Raw genomic sequence first — 23,104 nt, forward strand, 5'->3', positions numbered from 1 at the left:
TGACAGAAATCACATGTAGATTATGGTAATGCATTTTAGCAGAACATGCAACTCAGGTAATGAAGCAGCCAATGAAATCACACAAAAATGATCAATGGAAATCAAATGTATCAACCCATGGAGGTCTGGATTTGAGTCACACTCAAAATTAAAGTGGAAAACCACACTACAGGCTGATCCAACTTTGATGTAATGTCCTTAAAACAAGTCAAAATGAGGCTCAGTAGTGTGTGTGGCCTCCACGTGCCTGTATGACCTCCCTACAATGCCTGGGCATGCTCCTGATGAGGTGGCGGATGGTCTCCTGAGGGATCTCCTCCCACGGGCGGGCCAGTCCATAGCATCAATGCCTTCCTCTTGCAGGAACTGCTGACACACTCCAACTACATGAGGTCTAGCATTGTCTTGCATTAGGAGGAACCCAGGGCCAACCGCACCAGCATATGGTCTCACAAAGGGTCTGAGGGTCTCATCTCGGTACCTAATGGCAGTCAGGCTACCTCTGGCGAGCACATGGAGGGCTGTGCGGCCCCCCAAAGAAATGCCACCCCACACCATGACTGACCCACCGCCAAACCTGGAGGATGTTGCAGGCAGCAGAACGTTCTCCACGGCGTCTCCAGACTCTGTCACGTCTGTCACATGTGCTCAGTGTGAACCTGCTTTCATCTGTGAAGACCACAGGGCGCCAGTGGCGAATTTGCCAATCTTGGTGTTTCTCTGGCAAATGCCAAACATCCTGCACGGTGTTGGGCTGTAAGCACGACCCCCACCTGTGGACGTCGGGCCCTCATACCACCCTCATGGAGTCTGTTTCTGACCGTTTGAGCAGACACATGCACATTTGTGGCTTGCTGGAGGTAATTTTGCAGGGCTCTGGCAGTGCTCCTCCTGCTCCTCCTTGCACAAAGGCAGAGGTAGCAGTCCTGCTGCTGGGTTGTTGCCCTCCTATGGCCTCCTCCACATCTCCTGATGTACTGGCCTGTCTCCTGGTAGCGCCTCCATGCTCTATAAATTCATAAAAAATCATACAATGTGATTTTCTGGATTTTTTTTCTTCTAATTTTGTCTGTCATAGTTGAAGTGTACCTATGATGAAAATTACAGGCCTCTCTCATCTTTTTAAGTGGGAGAACTTGCACAATTGGTGGCTGACTAAATACTTTTTTGCCACACTGTATACCTGTGTTTTCTGTCTGTGCGAGTTTGTTTTCTTCATTCAAACCTACAAGTGGTTTCCCTTCCTTGCTATAGTCCCTGTTTTTGACCTTTCCTGCCTGCCGTTGTCACGTCCTGACCTTAGTTCCTTTTTTATGTCTCTATTTTAGTTTGTTCAGGGTGTGAGTTTGGGAGGGCATTCTATGTTTGTGTTCTATGTTTTCTATTTCTATGTGTTTGGCCTGGTATGGTTCCAAATCAGAGGCAGCCTTTGCCTCTACTCTGGATTACCGACCTCTTCCACCCTATCTGGATTATTGACCTCTGCCTGACCTGACCCAGCCTGCTGTTCCACCCTCTCTGGATTATTGACCTCTGCCTGACCTGACCCAGCCTGCTGTTCCACCCTCTCTGGATTATTGACCTCTGCCTGACCTGACCTAGCCTGCTGTTCCACCCTCTCTGTATTATTGACCCCTGTCTGACCTGACCCAGCCTGCTGTTCCACCCTCTCTGGATTATTGACCCCTGCCTGACCTGACCCAGCCTGCTGTTCCGGTGCTTTACACCTCTCTGGATTATTGACCCCTGCCTGACCTGACCCAGCCTGCTGTTCCGGTGCTTTACACCTCTCTGGATTATTGACCCCTGCCTGACCTGACCCAGCCTGCTGTTCCGGTGCTTTACACCTCTCTGGATTATTGACCCCTACCTGACCTGACACAGCCTGCTGTTCCACCCTCTCTGGATTATTGACCCCTGCCTGACCTGACCCAGCCTGCTGTTCCACCCTCTCTGGATTATTGACCCCTGCCTGACCTGACCCAGCCTGCTGTTCCGGTGCTTTACACCTCTCTGAATTATTGACCCCTGCCTGACCTGACCCAGCCTGCTGTTCCGGTGCTTTACACCTCTCTGGATTATTGACCCCTGCCTGACCTGACCCAGCCTGCTGTTCCGGTGCTTTACACCTCTCTGGATTATTGACCCCTGCCTGACCTGACCCAGCCTGCTGTTCCGGTGCTTTACACCTCTCTGGATTATTGACCCCTGCCTGACCTGACCCAGCCTGCTGTTACGGTGCTTTACACCCTCTCTGGATTATTGACCCCTGCCTGACCTGACCCAGCCTGCTGTTCCACCCTCTCTGGATTATTGACCCCTGCCTGACCTGACCCAGCCTGCTGTTTCACCCTCTCTGGATTATTGACCCCTGCCTGACCTGACCCAGCCTGCTGTTCCGGTGCTTTACACCTCTCTGGATTATTGACCCCTGCCTGACCTGACCCAGCCTACTGTTCCGGTGCTTTACACCTCTCTGGATTATTGACCCCTGCCTGACCTGACCCAGCCTGCTGTTCCGGTGCTTTACACCTCTCTGGATTATTGACCCCTGCCTGACCTGACCCAGCCTGCTGTTCGGCGCTTTACACCTCTCTGGATTATTGACCCCTGCCTGACCTGACCCAGCCTGCTGTTCCGGTGCTTTACACCTCTCTGGATTATTGACCCCTGCCTGACCTGACCCAGCCTGCTGTTCTGTTGCTTTACACCCTCTCTGGATTATTGACCCCTGCCTGACCTGACCCAGCCTGCTGTTCCGTTGCTTTACACCTCTCTGGATTATTGACCCCTGCCTGACCTGACCCAGCCTGCTGTTCCGTTGCTTTACACCTCTCTGGATTATTGACCCCTGCCTGACCTGACCCAGCCTGCTGTTCCGGTGCTTTACACCTCTCTGGATTATTGACCCCTGCCTGACCTGACCCAGCCTGCTGTTCCGGTGCTTTACACCTCTCTGGATTATTGACCCCTGCCTGACCTGACCCAGCCTGCTGTTCCGGTGCTTTACACCTCTCTGGATTATTGACCCCTGCCTGACCTGACCCAGCCTGCTGTTCCGGTGCTTTACACCTCTCTGGATTATTGACCCCTGCCTGACCTGACCCAGCCTGCTGTTCCGGTGCTTTACACCTCTCTGGATTATTGACCCCTGCCTGACCTGACCCAGCCTGCTGTTCCGGTGCTTTACACCTCTCTGGATTATTGACCCCTGCCTGACCTGACCCAGCCTGCTGTTCCGGTGCTTTACACGTCTCTGGATTATTGACCCCTGCCTGACCTGACCCAGCCTGCTGTTCCGGTGCTTTACACCTCTCTGGATTATTGACCCCTGCCTGACCTGACCCAGCCTACTGTTCCGGTGCTTTACACCTCTCTGGATTATTGACCCCTGCCTGACCTGACCCAGCCTGCTGTTCGGTGCTTTACACCTCTCTGGATTATTGACCCCTGCCTGACCTGACCCAGCCTGCTGTTCTGGTGCTTTACACCTCTCTGGATTATTGACCCCTGCCTGACCTGACCCAGCCTGCTGTTCCGGTGCTTTACACCTCTCTGGATTATTGACCCCTGCCTGACCTGACCCAGCCTGCTGTTCCGGTGCTTTACACCTCTCTGGATTATTGACCCCTGCCTGACCTGACCCAGCCTGCTGTTCCGGTGCTTTACACCTCTCTGGATTATTGACCCCTGCCTGACCTGACCCAGCCTGCTGTTCCACCCTCTCTGGATTATTGACCCCTGCCTGATCTGACCCAGCCTGCTGTTCGGGTGCTTTACACCTCTCTGGATTATTGACCCCTGCCTGACCTGACCCAGCCTGCTGTTCCGGTGCTTTACACCTCTCTGGATTATTGACCCCTGCCTGACCTGACCCAGCCTGCTGTTCCGGTGCTTTACACCTCTCTGGATTATTGACCCCTGCCTGACCTGACCTAGCCTGCTGTTCCGGTGCTTTACACCTCTCTGGATTATTGACCCCTGCCTGACCTGACCCAGCCTGCTGTTCCGGTGCTTTACACCTCTCTGGATTATTGACCCCTGCCTGACCTGACACAGCCTGCTGTTCCACCCTCTCTGGATTATTGACCCCTGCCTGACCTGACCCAGCCTGCTGTTCCACCCTCTCTGGATTATTGACCCCTGCCTGACCTGACCCAGCCTGCTGTTCCACCCTCTCTGGATTATTGACCCCTGCCTGACCTGACCCAGCCTGCTGTTCCGGTGCTTTACACCTCTCTGGATTATTGACCCCTGCCTGACCTGACCCAGCCTGCTGTTCTGGTGCTTTACACCTCTCTGGATTATTGACCCCTGCCTGACCTGACCCAGCCTGCTGTTCCGGTGCTTTACACCTCTCTGGATTATTGACCCCTGTCTGACCTGACCCAGCCTGCTGTTCTGGTGCTTTACACCTCTCTGGATTATTGACCCCTGCCTGACCTGACCCAGCCTGCTGTTACGGTGCTTTACACCCTCTCTGGATTATTGACCCCTGCCTGACCTGACCCAGCCTGCTGTTCCACCCTCTCTGGATTATTGACCCCTGCCTGACCTGACCCAGCCTGCTGTTCCGGTGCTTTACACCTCTCTGGATTATTGACCCCTGCCTGACCTGACCCAGCCTGCTGTTCTGTTGCTTTACACCTCTCTGGATTATTGACCCCTGCCTGACCTGACCCAGCCTGCTGTTCCGGTGCTTTACACCTCTCTGGATTATTGACCCCTGCCTGACCTGACCCAGCCTGCTCTTCCTGTGCTTTTACACCTCTCTGGATTATTGACCCCTGCCTGACCTGACCCAGCCTGCTGTTCCGGTGCTTTACACCTCTCTGGATTATTGACCCCTGCCTGACCTGACCCAGCCTGCTGTTCCGGTGCTTTACACCTCTCTGGATTATTGACCCCTGCCTGACCTGACCCAGCCTGCTGTTCCGGTGCTTTACACCTCTCTGGATTACTGACCCCTGCCTGACCTGACCCAGCCTGCTGTTCCGGTGCTTTACACCTCTCTGGATTACTGACCCCTGCCTGACCTGACCCAGCCTGCTGTTCCGGTGCTTTACACCTCTCTGGATTATTGACCCCTGCCTGACCTGACCCAGCCTGCTGTTCCGGTGCTTTACACCTCTCTGGATTATTGACCCCTGCCTGACCTGACCCAGCCTGCTGTTCCGGTGCTTTACACCCTCTCTGGATTATTGACCCCTGCCTGACCTGACCCAGCCTGCTGTTCCGGTGCTTTACACCTCTCTGGATTATTGACCCCTGCCTGACCTGACCCAGCCTGCTGTTCCGGTGCTTTACACCTCTCTGGATTATTGACCCCTGCCTGACCTGACCCAGCCTGCTGTTCCGGTGCTTTACACCTCTCTGGATTATTGACCCCTGCCTGACCTGACCCAGCCTGCTGTTCCGGTGCTTTACACCTCTCTGGATTATTGACCCCTGCCTGACCCTAACCCAGCCTGCTGTTCCGGTGCTTTACACCTCTCTGGATTATTGACCCCTGCCTGACCTGACCCAGCCTGCTGTTCCGGTGCTTTACACCTCTCTGGATTATTGACCCCTGCCTGACCTGACCCAGCCTGCCGTTCCGGTGCTTTACACCTCTCTGGATTATTGACCTCTACCTGACCTGACCCAGCCTGCTGTTCCGGTGCTTTACACCTCTCTGGATTATTGACCCCTGCCTGACCTGACCCAGCCTGCTGTTCCGGTGCTTTACACCTCTCTGGATTATTGACCCCTGCCTGACCTGACCCAGCCTGCTGTTCCGGTGCTTTACACCTCTCTGGATTATTGACCTCTACCTGACCTGACCCAGCCTGCTGTTCCGGTGCTTTACACCCTCTCTGGATTATTGACCCCTGCCTGACCTGACCCAGCCTGCTGTTCCGGTGCTTTACACCTCTCTGGATTATTGACCCCTGCCTGACCTGACCCAGCCTGCTGTTACGGTGCTTTACACCTCTCTGGATTATTGACCCCTGCCTGACCTGACCCAGCCTGCTGTTCCGGTGCTTTACACCTCTCTGGATTATTGACCCCTGCCTGACCTGACCCAGCCTGCTGTTCCGGTGCTTTACACCTCTCTGGATTATTGACCCCTGCCTGACCTGACCCAGCCTGCTGTTACGGTGCTTTACACCTCTCTGGATTATTGACCTCTGCCTGCCATTTTATTATTTGTATTTTTTTCCAACCTTTTTTTAACTAGGTAAGTCAGTTAAGAACAAATTCAGAGAACAAAAACTGCCTCGTTCAGGGGCAGAACGGCATATTTTCTTTACCTTGTCAGCTCAGGGATTTGATCTAGCAACCTAATTCCAACAAATCGTACACCCCTTAATCTTCTAGAATAGGACTTTGAATTATGGAAGTGTAGATTAGCCAAATTGTTTTACTTGAGCATAACCCCAAAACAAAGGACTTATTAGCCATCCCTACTCTATTGTTTAGCCATCTCTACTCTGTTTATGACTTTGTCATGGAGGACTGATTGGACTCATTGATTCTAGTTGAAAAGGTTTATGCTACGCTCATGGCATGGCTTGCTTTGAGCACTACTGAAAAGTGCTGTTTACATGTGAAAAATGAATGTCTTATGCTGCATTTGCTATAGGCCTATTGTTAACCTTTTTAGTGGGTGACACTTTGATATCTTGATAATGCAGCTGTTTAAAAGACAAATCCACAGATGAAACAATAACAAAATGGCCGCCCTGCCTCTGTTTTGGTAAAAAGTTGAGGGATGGGCCTGGAGAAACCTAACTGCTCAGCACTATGGATGCAAGGACTGACCAGCCACGATATCAAAATGATGGTTTTAACCATGTTTTGAGGCTATACAGTGTGTTTACATTTACAATGTTTACAAACATTGGAGAAAAACATGCTTACTTGGGGTTTTGGGTGTGACACTTGAACTAAACTCATGAGGCATTTTAAAAGTATATTCTTCAATAATCAATGTGTGTGTGTATATACAGTTGAAGTCGGGAGTTTACATACTTAGGTTGGAGTCATTAAAACTTGTTAAACTTGTTAAACTTGTTAAAACCACTCCACAAATGTCTTGTTAGCAAACTATAGTTTTGGCAAGTCGGTTAGGACATCTGCTTGGTGCATGACACAAAAAATCTTTCCAACATGTGTTTTACAGACAAATTATTTAATTAATAATTCACGGTATCACAATTTCAGTGGGTCAGAAGTTTACATACACTAAGTTGACTGTGCCTTTAAACAGCGTGGAAAATTCCAGAAAATTATGTCATGGCTTTAGAAGCTTCTGATAGGCTAATTGACATCATTTGTGTCAATTGGAAGTGTACCTGTGGAAGGATTTCAAGGCATACCTTCAAACTCGTTGCTTGATATCATGGCAAAATCAAAAGAAATCAGCCAAGACCTCAAAGAAATTGTAGACCTCCCCAAGTCTGGTTCATCCTTGGAGCAATTTCCAAACGCCTGAAGGTACCACGTTCATCTGTACAAACAATAGTACGCAAGTATAAACACCATGGGACCACACATCCGTCATACAGCTCAGGAAGGAGATGAGTTCTAAACGTACTTTGGTGCGAAAATTGCAATTCAATCCCAGAACAACAGCAAAGAACATTGTGAAGATGCTGGAGGAAACGGGTGCAAAAGTATCTATAACCACAGTAAAACGAGTCATTTATCGACATAACCTAAAAGTCCGCTCAGCAAGTAAGAAGCCACTGCTCCAAAACCACCATAAAAAAGCCAGACTACAGTTTGCAAATGCACAAAGATCATACTTTTTGGAGAAATGTCCTCTGGTCTGATGAAACAAAATAGTAGGCTATCTGTTTGGCCATAATGACCTTTGTTATGTTTGGAGAAAAAAAGGGAAGGCTAGCAAGCCGAAGCACACCATCCCAACCGTGAAGCACAGGGATGGCAGCATCATGTTGTGTGGGTGATTTGCTGCAGGAGGGACTGGTGCACTTCACAAAATAGATGGCACATGAGGAAGTAAAAATTATGTGGATATATTGAAGCAACATCTCAAGACATCAGTCAAGAAGTTAAAGCTTGGTCGCAAATGGGGCTTCCAAATGGACAATGAACCCAAGCATACTTCCAAAGTTGTGGCAAAATGGCTTAAGGACAACAAAGTCAAGGTATTGGAGTGGCCATCACAAAGCCCTGATCTCAATCCTATAGAAAATGTGTGGGCAGAACTGAAAAAGCATGTGCGAGCAAGGAGGCCTTTACAACCCTGACAGTTACACCAGCTCTGTCAGGAGGGATGGGCCAAAATTCACCAAACTTATTGTGGGAAGCTGGTGGAAGGCTACCTGAATTGTTTGACCCAGTTTAAACAATTTAAAAGCTAATTCTAATTGAGCATATGTAAACTTCTGACCCACTGGGAATGTGATGAAAGAAATAAGAGCTGAAATAAATAATTCTCTACTATTATTCTGACATTTCACGTTCTTAATATAAAGTGGTGATCCTAACTGACCTAAGACAGGGAATTTTTACTAAGATTAAATGTCAGGAATTGTGAAAAACTGAGTTTAAATGTATTTGGCTAAGGTGTATGTAAACTTCCGACTTCAACTGTATATACTACTGTTCAAAAGTTTGGGGTCACTTAGAAATGCCCTTGTTCTTGAGAGAAAAGCTTTAAAAAATTGTCCATTAAAATAACATCAAATTGATCAGAAATACAGTGTTGACATTGTTGTAAATGACTATTGTAGCTGGAAATGGCAGATTTTTAATTGAATATCTACATAGGCGTTCAGAGGCCCATTATCAGCAAGCATCGCTCCTGTGTTCCAATGGCAAGTTGTGTTAGCTAATCCAAGTTAATCATTTTAAAAGGCTAATAGATCATTTGGGGCGGCAGGGTAGCCTAGTGGTTAGAGTGTTGGACTAGTAACCGAAAGGTTGCAAGTTCGAATCCCCGAGCTGATAAGGTACAAATCTGTCGTTCTGCCCCTGAACAGGCAGTTAACCCACTGTTCCTAGGCCGTCATTGAAAATAAGAATTTGTTCTTAATTGACTTGCCTAGTAAAATAAAGGTAAAATAAATAAATAAATAAATTAGAAAACCCTTTTGCAATTATGTTAGCGCAGCTGAAAACTGTTGTTCTGATTAAATAAGCAATAAATCTGGCCTTCTTTAGACTAGTTGAGTATCTGGAGCATCAGCATTTGTGGGTTCGATTACAGGCTCAAAATGGCCAGAAACAAAGAACTTTCTTCTGAAACTTGTCAGTCTAACCTTGTTCTGCGAAATGAAGGCTATTCCATGCGAGAAAGTGCCTGGAAACTGAAGAACTCTTACAACGCTGTGTACTACTCCCGTCACAGAACAGCGCAAACTGTCTCTAAACCAGAATAGAGAGGAGTGGGAGGCCCTGGTGCACAACTGAGTAAAGGACAAGTACATTAGTGTCTAGTTTGAGAACAGACGCCTCACAAGTCACCAACTGGAAGCTTCATTAAATAGCACCCTCAAAACACCAGTCTCAATGTCAAAAGTGAGGAGGCAACTCCAGGATGTTGGCCTTCTAGGCAGAGTTCCTCTGTCCAGTGTCTGTGTTATTTTGCCCCTCTTAATCTCTTCTTTTTATTGGCCAGTCTGAGATTTGTCTTTTTCTTTGCAACTCTGCCTAGAAGGCCAACATCCCGGAGATTCCTCTTCACTGTTGACGTTGAGACCTCTGCCTTTTTCTGTGGCTAAACCAACTAGGCTCGTAATTTATTTTTATTTTTATACCCCCTTTTTTCCCCCAATTTCGTGGTATCCAATTGTTAGTAGTTACTGTCTTGTCTCAGCGCTACCCCTCCGGTACGGGCTCGGGAGAGATGAATGCGTCCTCCGAAACACAACCCAACCAAGCAGCACTGCTTCTTAACACAGCGCGCATCCAACCCAGAAGCCAGACACACCAATGTGTCGGAGGTAACACCGTACACCTAGCGACCTGGTCAGCGTGCACTGCACCCGGCCCGTCACAGAAGTCACTAGTGCGCGATGAGACAAGGATATCCCTCCTGGCCAAACCTTCCCTAACCCGGACGACGCTAGGCCAATTGTGCATCGCCCCATGGACCTCCCGGTCGCGGCCGGCTGCGACAGAGCCTTAGACCACTGGCAGGAGGCCTAGGCTCGTAATTTAACCATTTTATTTGTATTTACAGATGACATACGAGTTTGATAATAAGGCACATGAAAGTTCACATGTGCGAGAAGGCATTTCGGCCAAAAAGCATGTTCAGGGAGTGAATACATTTAATGAATAAACAAAACATAATACAAAACACGAACAACGCACAGACATGCTTTCTTGAACATGTGAACTTTCATGTGCCTTAACATCAAACTTATATGTCATCTGTAAATATGAATAAAATTGTTCAATTACGAGCCTAGTTGGTTTAGCCACAGAAAAAGACAGCAGTCTCAACAATTTTATTCGACATACAAGTTTGATATAGAAGGCACATGAAAGTTCACATTCGAGAAGGCATTTCTACCAAAAAAACGCATTTTGATAAATCTTTTTTTACGTTCAAAAGGCTCTCCTGTGAAGTCGTGACTTGCGACATACGCCTAGTTTCTTGAAATGGGTCACATTTGGTGTGTCATCATAGTGGTCTCTGACTTGTGGTCGGACTCACTCAGGTGGAACAAACTTAAATGTGTGTCTTTTTTCAATGCTGATCTAAATGTCATTGAGAAGACATAGAAGTGTCAAAGATTGCGAAAAACAAACATCCTTTCTGAATTTGAAAGTAATCCAAGAAGTAATCATCAAATTTTTCAAAAGTATCTGCAATCTGATTACAACATTTGTCACGTGTGCTCCCTCTCCGGCCTCAAGGTCACCAGGCTGCTCGTTATGACGCACACCTGTCACCATCGATACGCGCATCAGCGCATAATGACACTCACCTGGACTCCATCACCTCCTTGATTACCTGCCCTTTATATGTCACTCCCTTTGGTTCCTTCCCCAGGCGTCATTGTTTCGGTTTCATGTCTGTGCGTAGAGTGCTCCATATGAGCATGTGTCTGGTTACTCTGTCCTGATAATGTTGAGGGAGCGCAAGCACCTGAGCACGCATATACTTTCCTGGCCTGCTGCACGGAAATGTAGGAATGTGTTTGTTTTTTAACATCCATTGCAAATGGTAATGTATTAAAACTATAGTTCCTCACAGTAAGCTATTTGAAAACTCATTCCAACAAACTCCCCCTCGATGATCAACAATCCTCGGTGTGAAAGAGCAACCAATGAACGTTTTAGGCCTACTGCTGCATTGGTTTATAGGCCATCAGTTCCATGCGCTTGTGTCTTTAGCCGCCAATGGATCTCGGTGTATCAATGTGTCATATGGTAGAGGTTGGTGATCTCACATTAGTTGACTTTTAACTTTCAATTTTTTGTTTGTTTTGAATTTTCATTCAAATTTTATGATTGACCATGTGGCAATGATTTTGAGAAACTTTCTTCCTGAACTGAAACTGTTTCACGAAAATGCACACATGAAAATCATCACTGGGACGCAGAACGATAGAAATGGTAGGATACATTTTAAGCTTCCCCAAACTTTAAACTCACGCTCAGCCGATTAAGTCTTTATTAAATAACTTCCTCGACGTTCCCATGTTTGGATTTTGCCTGTAGGCTACTTTGAAGCAAGGTAAGACATGCCTCATAATATAAAATAAAACATTTAGGTTTCAAACAAGTATGTTTTCAAAATGCATACGGCCTCCAGCTCACATTGTAAAGTGGTGGGTGAGTGCATTTAGCCTGTTCCCTGCACTTTAATGGTGAATGGGAGCCGAGCTTCAATTACCAGTTGAGAAATAAAAATAGTAGCTATTTTTTTACATTCTGCACTAAAACTGTTTTAAACACGTGATGGCATTTTGAATTTTCCATCATGAATGGTCACGTTTTACTCCAATGAAAATACGCACAAGATTAATTGCACAAAATTATGCAAATGGACCTGTAGACCGATAAGTGTGACTGTCAAATGTTTTTACATGGAATGGTATTTCCATCATTGAATAAAAAGCATTATTTTGCAATGGGATTTGTTTTGTCCTGATCATTTTGGCCGGCAACAGTTTTATTTATTGGTTTATCTTTTTTTTTATTGGCCAAAAGCTGGCAATGGCAGGTTAACGGAAACTCTGCTCTCGAATTGTCACAGTCAGTTTTCAGGGTGTAGTGAACCGTGTGTACTAATAGTAGACACCATCACAGCAGAGGGCCACACACACAACCTTTACAACCCTCCCCTCATTACCTCCCTTTTTCTCATCACACATCATACTTAATACTGTCAATCACATCCCAGCTCTCATTTACAAACTCATCATCTCTTCCTCTCCCTCTTTCTCCTCATCTACAATATTTCTCTCTACTCATCTCCAGCCTTTTACTCCCTTATCATCTCTCATTCTATCCCTCAATCTTTCTAATTCTCTTTCTCTGCCAGAACTTGTAGACCACCTTGTATAACATTTCTTGAAGTGCTACTTCTGTGTGTGTGTGTGTGTGTGTGGTATGTGTTCTCAAACTGTGCCACTTCATCTATCAACCCTGGTAACCATGGTAACCCATCAATCAGCCGGCTGGCTGGCATTGAAGTAGCCTATAGTAGGCCGCGTCATTAGCATACAGAACTTTCCTATGTGAGACCACAGAGAGGTAGATTATCTAAGGACTTACATAAAGAGAGAGATGGGAAAGAGAGATAGAGACAGACAGACAGACAGACAGACAGACAGACAGACAGACAGACAGACAGACAGACAGACAGACAGACAGACAGACAGACAGACAGACAGACAGACAGACAGACAGACAGACAGACAGACAGACAGACAGACAGACAGACAGACAGACAGACAGACAGACAGACAGACAGACAGAAAACACTTACACACTTACAGGCAGTCTGCATTCCCTATCCTCCCCCCTTCCTCTCTTCATTCCATCCTTTCCCCCTTCCTCCATATAAAATAATTAAGGCTTCATTTGGCCTCATTTGCGTCTGCAGCTCTCAATGTTGCTTTAGGGTCCTTTGCACGCCCCCTCCTAAAATAATTAGAGAAAACACTGCTTCCCAAACTGCTGCTGTTTGCAAGTTTACAGTCTGTCCTTTTCACCAGAGACTGGGCCTTCACACGGAGGTTTCCGTGACTATCTCCCCTCTCTGCACAGAGTCTACACCCTCAGAGCCTGCAGCTTGGCTACAGACACACGCTATCCTCCACTACCTCACAAGAGCAGGACCACACACACACACACACACACACACACACACACACACACACACACACACACACACACACACACACACACACACACACACACACACACACACACACACACACACACACACACACACACACACACACACACACACACACACACACACACACACACACACACACACACACACACACACACGAGACGTTAACAAAAGACACAGCCCAAACCCCCTAGACGCTTACAGTCGCTACAGTAGTTGATTTAGTTGAAGTTTTAAAAAACGATGACAACAGCAACTTTAAGGACATGAGGCTGCGGCTCTAAGGCACGATATCATGTTCTGCGAGGATAAAGCTGCTGCTCTATTTCAAACTGTAACACTCTCTCTGTGTGTGTGTGTGTGTGTGTGTGTGTGTGTGTGTGTGTGTGTGTGTGTGTGTGTGTGTGTGTGTGTGTGTGTGTGTGTGTGTGTGTGTGTGTGTGTGTGTGTGTGTGTGTGTGTGTGTGTGTGTGTGTGTGATCTGAGAGGACATCAGTAGAACACTTCTCTGCCTCTCAATCAGACATTGCCACTTTGAAGCTCTCTGATGTTTTAGTCTGGTTTAAATGCTTCGACGTCTTTGTGGATTGTGCCTGCGTGTGTGTTTTTGTGAAGGTGTGTGTGTGTGTGTGTGCGTGCGCGTACATGTTTTATTTTTTGATGGGTATTTGTGTTTAAAACCCTCTCACTTTCCAGCCTTTGGAGCTGTGTGTTCGGTAGTCCAATAAGTGGCCTTGATCTGACAGAATCAAACACTGCATTGTTTTTCATGGATGTCCCATGAATATGTTAATCTGAAGCACCAGATAGATATCAATTAAGTTCACAATACATAGACATTACGACCTCCGTAACATCATTGTAATATGTGTCTAAATACAGTGCAACTACAGTCGCCAAATCTAATGGTATAATACTGTTCTAGGACTGTTCCACGTGTTTGTTGCACAGCTGTACCAAACCTGTTTAGGGAGCATGTTCCCTAGCACATGGTGGAAACAGTGACCTCACACACACACACGGTCAACCACATGCACACGTCACACAGACATTCACATGCACACACACACTTCAACCGCACACACCAGAGCTAAACTGAGTACATGGCACACGGGAGGGTCAGTGACCTCATCTATAACAATCACAGGAGGAACAGAGTCTGAGGGGGGGGAAAGAGTTAGATAGTGCAGTTGCCATTTCTCACTGCAAGACAACATTCACACTTGTATGGACTGATTTGGTTTGTTCAATGTTCAATGGAGCCATGTGTCTGTAGCTGTTATTGCTGTTAGGGCCCTGTTGGTTTGCAGGGGTGTCAGACAGACACACACACACATACACACACGTCAGACATGGGTGTGGAGGAAATCTAATGTGGTCAAAATGTGATCTAACTTGTCCCCAACACCAACACACAACACCAACCTCTAAGATAACATGACCTGATCTGATGTGACAATGAAAATCCCTCTTCCTGCTGCCTCCAGGCTATGAGCTGATCTCTGTCTCATTAGAGGATGATTGTGGTGGTGTGTTGGTGATTTTTGTTGTCGTCCTATTTCCAACAATGAGCCGCCCTTCTGATCTCATTGGGGTTTTAACCCCAAAAAAAGCACAAAACTGGAAATTATATTCGAAGGTGAATTATGTTGACACCCCTGATCTAGAGCATGTAAATTGATGTTGATGAAGTGATTGTTTTTTAGTCTAGTACAGTAGGCCTATATATAGTACAGTACATGAATGCAGGTTCATTTCAACGGCAGGGGTTGAATACTGTGCCAAGGTGACAGTAGCAGCACACATTGGAGAGATACAGACACAGGTAAGTACCTAAAGAGAGAAATGCCAAGCGTCGGCTGGAGGGGTGTAAAGCTCGCCGCCATTGGACTGGAGCAGTGGAAACGTGTTCTCTGGAGTGATGAATCACGCTTCACCATCTGGCAGTCCGATGGACGAAACTGGGATTAGCGGATGCCAGGAGAAAGCTACCTGCCAGAATGCATAGTGCCAACTGTAAAGTTTGGTGGGGGACGATTCTGTGCTTCCAACTTTGTGGAAACAGTTTGGAGAAGGCCCTTTCCCTTTTTCGGCATGACAATGCCCCTGTGCACAAAGCGAGGTCCATACAGAAATGTTTTGTCGCAATCATTCTGCAACAACATGACTGGCCTGCACAGAGCCCTGACCTCAACCCCATCAAACACCTTTGGGATTAATTGGAATGCCGACTGTGAGCCAGGCCTCATTGCCCAACATCAGTGCCCAAGTCCCCACAGCAATGTTCCAAAATCGAGTGGAAAGCCTTCCCTGAAGAGTGGAGACTGTTAAAGCAGCAAAGGGGGGACCAACTCCATATGAATGGCCATGATTTTGGAATGAGATGTTCGACAAGCATGTCCACATACTTTTGGTCATGTAGTGTAAATACGTAGATGTGGAGACCCACAGACAGATTACAGGTTACTGTGTGAATGCAAAAATATAAATACGTTAGAAGAAACATTTGTATAAATGTGCTAACACAAAGCTAGTAGACTACTGTAGTGTACACAGAGCCAGTGAATGTCTCCACCCTCCAACTGTGAAGATGTAATAGGTCAACAAGAAAACATCTGTACCCAGTCACTGGCTCCATGCAGCTCATCACAATAACAAAGATGTCAGCCAGTAATGGAGCTCTTCATAGGGACTATTAGACTTGTATTTACATATTTAGCTTCCATTCACTACACTCTTAGAAAAAAAAGGGTTCCTAAAGGGTTCTTTAGTGGTCCCCATAGGAGAACACTTTTCTGCGTAAAAGGTTCTACATGGAACTCAAAAGGGTTCTTCAAAGCGTTCTCCAATGAGGACAGCCGAAGAACCCTTTTAGGTTCCAGATAGCACCTTTTTCTTCTAAGAGTGTACATGAGAATATATTAACTACAGCAACTGTCATGAGGATATGGCATACTGGTAGTAGTATGTGCTGCTTCATTCTAAAAGTGTAAAGCCACATTTTGAAATATTCTACATGTATTCTAGGTAGCTAGCTGTGTAATATCTAACTGCCCATGCTGTCCCTCAACATCCCAGGCCTCTGGTTCTGTCTGGGACAGACACAGTATGCTACGGAGGAAATCAATTGTCATCCCTCCATCCCTCCTCTCCTCCCAACTAAAGTGCACTTTCTATGCGTAATCCCCGTCTGTGCTGCAAATCCTTAATCTGTTTTACGTAAGAAACCAGGGTGAGGGTAGGGTGCCAAACCTCAGTGTCAACACAGCCAGAAGAGACCAAAACCAAAGCACAACCATGTCAGGTGGTGCACTACCATGGTCACTAGGGTACCTAACCCACCTGCTGCTTGTCCACCATGTCCTTACTGACCGTGGCGCCTTTGGGCGCGGGAACCCTCTCGCACGTGCACCCCTCCAGCAAGTAAATCCCGGAGGGCCGAGTGCTCTGGTCGTTCTCGAAGTAAAAGAGCACATTCTGGTAGAGAGCAAAGTACTTGTCATTCCACCGACTGTTCTCCGTCGTCTTCTTGCTCAGGATGCCGCGTTTCGTGCCCTCTTTGCGCGCGACAAGCGACAGATATAGAGCGTGCCCCTCATTATAGCGCACGCTCTTCTGCATTTTCCGTGAGACCCCTTCTCGTTCAGTCGATTTCAGAAAGTGGTCGTTGTTTTTGATGTCATATCTGTGACATATCTATCATATTTTCGGAGAGAGTTGGACAGGATAGGAGAGAGAAAGTAGATGCAGAGGAGAGAGCGCGCTAATCCAAGTTCACCACAGACGCGCAGGGGGGAATTTGAGTCCGGTCCACTCTGTGCGCCGCGAAGAAGCCAGAAATAAATAAATAATACCACATCTCATGCCTCAAACTTTTTAGAAAGGGGATCCAAATCATCCCAAATGGCGAGAAAAATATAGCCTATACAAGTGGAAAATCGCAAAAGACTTATCGTCCAGGCTGTAGCAGCGTAAGACCAAAATAGATTGAGGAGAACAGACGGTGAAAACAGCGCTAATCGGCTTTGACAGTAATTTAAAGAGACAGGTCGCTGTAATGTATTCCACCGGACTAGAGCTACTGTTTGTCTCTGTCTAATCCACTGTAGCATAGCCTGGCTACTGTCTGTCTGCCTGTCTGCCGGGGCGGGGCGGGCCGACGGAAGGTCTTCTGTACAGTCTAGACAAGGGTTTGCGCTTCCCTCGCTCTCATTCACTGTAAACGGTGAAACTGTAGGTTTTACTATGCTGGACCAGCAGTGTTGCTGACCAATGGAATGGAAAGTATATGGACGAATATATTTTAACGCCACTATACCAAATCCGTGGCGTTGAGTGAAAAGTGTTTTTAGAGTGAACCTGCAACTCCTTCATGTTGCTTCGTGTCGCTGTGAAGTCGTTACTTATAAAATGTCAATTCTTAAACTTGTACTTTATATCTATGTTTGGCCTTTGTTGTTGCCTGCCTTTCTTTGTTTGCTGAAATCTATACTTTTTAATAAACGTTTATCAAATACAACCCCTGACTGTTTCCTCGTTGAGATTCAATTGGCACATGGGCATTTGCACCGAGTTACCTCTTCGAGCAACAGCTACAAGGAAACGGTCAGTGGTTGTATTTGATTAACGTTAAATGAGAAGGTGTGGATTTCTACAAATATATATATTTTTTAAGTATCGACTTCACGCTGAGTCATGGTGGAGTTGAGAAATACCTGACTAGAAACGATCAAACTTTAGTGACCACAGTCAGGACACCCGTTTTAACGTCCCATCCGGAAGACGGCACCCTACGCAGGGCAATGTCCCCTTCACTGCATTGGGGTCTCCTTAGACCAGAGGAAGAGTACCCACTACTGGACCTCCAACACCACTTCCAGCAGTATCTGTTCTCCCATCCAGGGACAGACCAGGACCAACCCAAGCTTCAGAGGCAATGATGGAAGGCTGCTGGCGCAGGGTGGTATAGTTTCACCCTGTCCTGATTTCAGATCAGAATTTGACACAAAAAAAAGCATATGCAGATCAACGGGTGATTTCAAAATGCAGTTGTTTGTTTTGAAACTGCCAGCCAGCTTGAGAGAAAACAACAGATGTTCCTATGCTTTAGTCTGTGTGTGTGTGTTTGTGTATGATGTATGCCTCCCTTTGCATTACCAGATGCCAGTATAGTTATGTGATATTGTAAATACCCACAGCAGGGGGTGGAGGGATGGAGGGAGGGAGCTAAAGAGAGGGATGGTTAACTTTTTTTTGGACTTGTTTCCAAACAGACTTCTGAAGCGACCAAAGGTGGGAGAGCACACACAGTACAGTACAACAGAGTATAGTAGAATATTTACTTTGAATTTATTTTGCTACATGTACATGTTGTAAATGTGTTATTATGTAATACTTACTTAATTCATACTATTTTGCTTCTTTAGGATTCATTCAAGCAAGCAAAAAAACATTTCATGAGAAAAAACGAACCACCTAGAATCAAGTGTATAATATGGAAAGACACGATAAAGTGTTCCAGAGATCCCCAGCGTTGCCCACTCACAACGCAACCGTCCTACGCTCAGCAGCTCCTCTGCGAAAACACACACACCAAGTGTTTCTTCAGGTGGCCTCTAGCGCCACTAAGAACAGCTCAAAGCTGCTGACTAATGTTCTTATACAGACTCTAAGTGAAGGAAGGCCATGCATGGAGGAACAAAGACGATAACCCCAGATGAGAATAACGCAAGCACTCTCCTATACAGACTTGTTCCACCTCATCTTACTGTACTGTATTGCCCTGAGCTGACACGCCATCCACCAGCTAAACAACTTACAACAGCAGCCAGATTTGAAAAAAAGTCTCATAGCGGCTTAAAATCCTATAACAGAGGTTGAGGGGGGACAGAGAGGCAAATAATTTCACTGAGGTTAGAGGAGAGGCAAGGACATGCTTCTGTTGCATCACCACAGGGAACTAGCTACAGCTAGACAGGGGGCGAGGGGGGGGGGGACTATAGGGAAATGGTGACAAGGGGAGAGGAAAAGGGGACAAGTGACAGTGGGAGAGACTGTCAGAGGGAGAGCGGGGTCAGGACCAGCGGGACAAGGATACGACTGTAGAGTTGAGAGAGATTGGAGACAGGCAGAGGGCTATCTTCTGTATACCAACCCTACCTTGTCACAACACAAATGATTGGCTCAAACGCATTAAGAAGGAAAGAAATTCCACAAATGAACTTTTAAGAAGGCACACCTGGTATTTGAAATGCATTCCAGGCGACTACCTCATGAAGCTGGTTGAGAGAATGCCAAGAGTGTGCAAAGCTGTCATCAAGGCAAAAGGTGGCTACTTTGAAGAATTTGGTGGAAAAGCACAGTGCATAAGGGAAGTACCAAAACACTTTGATAGGGGAGGAGCATGCAAGTGAATTAGTAAATGTGGCTATATGGAAGACATTATATAGTCAAACCTGCAAAATGGTGAATGTTAATCAGGGACAAAATATACTACCCTCACCAAAGCAAAAAAAGTTAGACAGCCCTCCCCTATTTTGGACCAGCCCCCCTATCCCAGTAAATGTCGAACTATCCCTTAGAAAAGGGGAGAGACATAGATAGTGGTCCTGTAGGGGTATTAAAAACCTCTCTCTCCTCAGTCGACAGAGGGAGCACTGAAGGATTATGGGGGATTACCAATACTGTATGTCCGTCAATCCTAAAATAACCCCCACCCAGGCCATTAGTCCCTAAAATGACCATACCACACACCACAATCTGTTTTGTTGATGTTTGGAGTATAAACAAACCCTTAACGGCAACAGCGAGAAAGGGATGGTGAGAAAGAGAGATTATTTCCTCGTCATCTATTTTATATGTACAAATACTATGCCTTCAGAAAGTATTAAGACGCCTTGACTTTTTCAAAATGTTGTTACGTTACAGCCTTGATCTAAAATCGATTAAATAAATAAAAATCCTCAGCAATCTACACACAATACCATATAGTGACAACAGAAAAACTGAAAATACCTTATTTACATAAGTATTCAGACCCTTTGTTATGGAACCTGAAATTGAGCTCAAGTGCTTCCTGTTTCCATTGGTAATCCTTGAGATGTTTCTACAACTTGATTGGAATCCACCTGTGGTAAATTCAACTGATTGGACATGATTTGGAAAGGCACACACATGTCTATTGTGATGGACATTTTTACATTTGTACTTTTCTAATAACCAATTTCTTTACATTTACATTACATTACATTTAAGTCATTTAGCAGACGCTCTTATCCAGAGCGACTTACAAATTGGTGCATTCACCTTATGACATCCAGTGGAACAGCCACTTTACAATAGTGCATCTACATATTTTAAGGGGGGTGAGAAGGATTACTTTATCCTATCCTAGGTATTCCTTAAAGAGGTGGGGTTTCAGGTGTCTCCGGAAGGTGGTGATTGACTCCGCTGTCCTGGCATCGTGAGGGAGTTTGTTCCACCATTGGGGAGCCAGAGCAGCGAACAGTTTTGACTGGGCTGAGCGGGAACTGTACTTCCTCAGTGGTAGGGAGGCGAGCAGGCCAGAGGTGGATGAACGCAGTGCCCTTATTTGGGTGTAGGGCCTGATCAGAGCCTGGAGGTACTGAGGTGCCGTTCCCCTCACAGCTCCGTAGGCAAGCACCATGGTCTTGTAGCGGATGCGAGCTTCAACTGGAAGCCAGTGGAGAGAGCGGAGGAGCGGGGTGACGTGAGAGAACTTGGGAAGGTTGAACACCAGACGGGCTGCGGCGTTCTGGATGAGTTGTAGGGGTTTAATGGCACAGGCAGGGAGCCCAGCCAACAGCGAGTTGCAGTAATCCAGACGGGAGATGACAAGTGCCTGGATTAGGACCTGTGCCGCTTCCTGTGTGAGGCAGGGTCGTACTCTGCGGATGTTGTAGAGCATGAACCTACAGGAACGGGCCACCGCCTTGATGTTAGTTGAGAACGACAGGGTGTTGTCCAGGATCACGCCAAGGTTCTTAGCGCTCTGGGAGGAGGACACAAAAAAAAAATTCTATGTTCTGTTTGTGCTTTTCTATAAACCAATTTCTGTGTTCATGCAAGTGACTGATTGAACGAATCCTCACTATCAGTATCTGCAATTTGGCAGTACGCCCAGAACCTTGTTTAGAGAAAGGGATATCTCAGTTTTCCAGGTCTCAGCTTAGAGAGAAAAGCATTGTGAGGTATTGGTCTGTCATGTGCATGACCCAGTATTGGTCATCACATGACTGAAGCAAACATACATTTTGAATGATGAATAAGCTAAATCATGCAAATATAAATTGTCAGTATATAAGGGAACTAACGGGACTGCCCTATTAGGGCTCCTGACAGATGTTCACTATGGTGCATCAAGTTTGTTGGAACCTCTCCAGCGTGCTGACAGTGAACAATGATTAATTTAATATTGACTTCGGGGCCTTCCGAGTGGCGCAGTGGTCTATGGCACTGCATCACAGCGCTAGCTGTGCCACGAGAGATTCTGGGTTTGAGTCCAGACTCTGTCAAGACCGAGAGACCCATGGGGCGGTGCACTACGCCCAGCATCGTCCAGTTTAGGGGAGGGTTTGGCTGGCAGGGATGTCCTTGTCCCATCGCGCACTAGCAACTCCTGTGGCGGGCCAAGCGCAGTGCATGTTGACACGGTCGCCAGGTGTACAGTGTATCCTCTGACACATTGGTGCTGCTGGCTTCCTGGTCAAGTGGGCATTGTGTCAAGAAGCAGTGCGGCTTGGTTGGGTTGTGTTTTGGGGGATGCACTGCTCTCAACCTTTGCCTCTCCCGAGTCCGTATGGGAGTTGCAGCGATGAGACAGGACTGTAACTACCAATTGGATACCACAAATTTGGGGAGAAAAATATGTAAACACAAAATTGAGATCAAATAAAAAATATATAGCAAATTTTTTTACAAATAATAATACAAAATAATATTGACAGAGTGTCCCTGTGTAACAATTTCGGTCTGTAGGCATTTATAAGTGTCTACGTGGTCTGCTGCCACTGGTAGAGAATAGCATAATGTGTACTACGTGCTATTCTATATGTATAGTGAAGATGTTATGCAGGTGAATGAGGACCCAAAAGCGACTTGGCGAAAACAGAGTCTTTATTCCAGTAAAGGAAAATAGGCAATACTCCTAGACAAATCGGAGCAGAAAACAAAACATAAAAAACTAATTCCACTCGTAGTGACGAGGACAGACTGGAGACTCGACCATAAACTGTAGGTTGCCTCGGGAAGGCACCGACCGTAGCAGACTCAGACACCTGCTCACACGCAGCATCTGAGGGAAACAAGACACAGCACGGCGAACAATATACAAGGATCCGACAGGACAGAAACGGAAAACAAGGGGAGAAATAGGGACTCTAATCAGAGGACAAGATAGGGAACAGGTGTGGAAAGATTAGATGATTGATTAGGGGAATAGGAACAGCTGGGAGCAGGAACGGAACGATAGAGAGAAGAGAGAGAGGGAGGGAGAGAGAAAAAAGGGAACGAACCTAAAAAGACCAGCAGGGGGAAAACGAACAAAAGGGAAAGCAAAATGACAAGACAATATAAGACAAAACATGACAGAAGATACATATGGTGCATAGGAAGTAAAGACAAAGAATTGTTGAAGATACACATGGGGTAATAAGGGAGATTGCTGAGTCTGTTTGGGAATAGTACTAAGTGAATATGGATGTGAAAGTTGTGTATGGTTGTGTCAGTGTGGAAAGGACATGTTAAGAGAGCTGT

General features: G+C 46.4%; 1 protein-coding gene across 5 annotated transcripts in view; it reads right to left on the reverse strand.

Moving 5' to 3' along the window:
• Nucleotides 1-17,369, reverse strand: part of rasgrf2a (Ras protein-specific guanine nucleotide-releasing factor 2a) — a 73,758-nt gene extending 56,389 nt beyond the window's left edge. For 2 of the 5 annotated variants that reach the window (XM_046369742.1, XM_046369739.1), the window contains exon 1: nucleotides 16,673-17,368. In XM_046369742.1, coding sequence (XP_046225698.1) covers nucleotides 16,673-16,951 — 279 coding nt within the window. In that variant the 5' untranslated portion in view covers nucleotides 16,952-17,368. Of the gene's footprint in view, nucleotides 1-16,672 lie in introns of all 5 variants that reach the window. The other 3 variants (XM_046369743.1, XM_046369740.1, XM_046369741.1) reach the window with 2 other exon arrangements.
• Nucleotides 17,370-23,104: the final 5,735 nt, after the last annotated feature.

Source organism: Oncorhynchus gorbuscha, linkage group LG11, assembly GCF_021184085.1.
Source record: "Oncorhynchus gorbuscha isolate QuinsamMale2020 ecotype Even-year linkage group LG11, OgorEven_v1.0, whole genome shotgun sequence".
In the NCBI taxonomy this organism is placed as follows: Eukaryota; Metazoa; Chordata; class Actinopteri; order Salmoniformes; family Salmonidae; genus Oncorhynchus; species Oncorhynchus gorbuscha.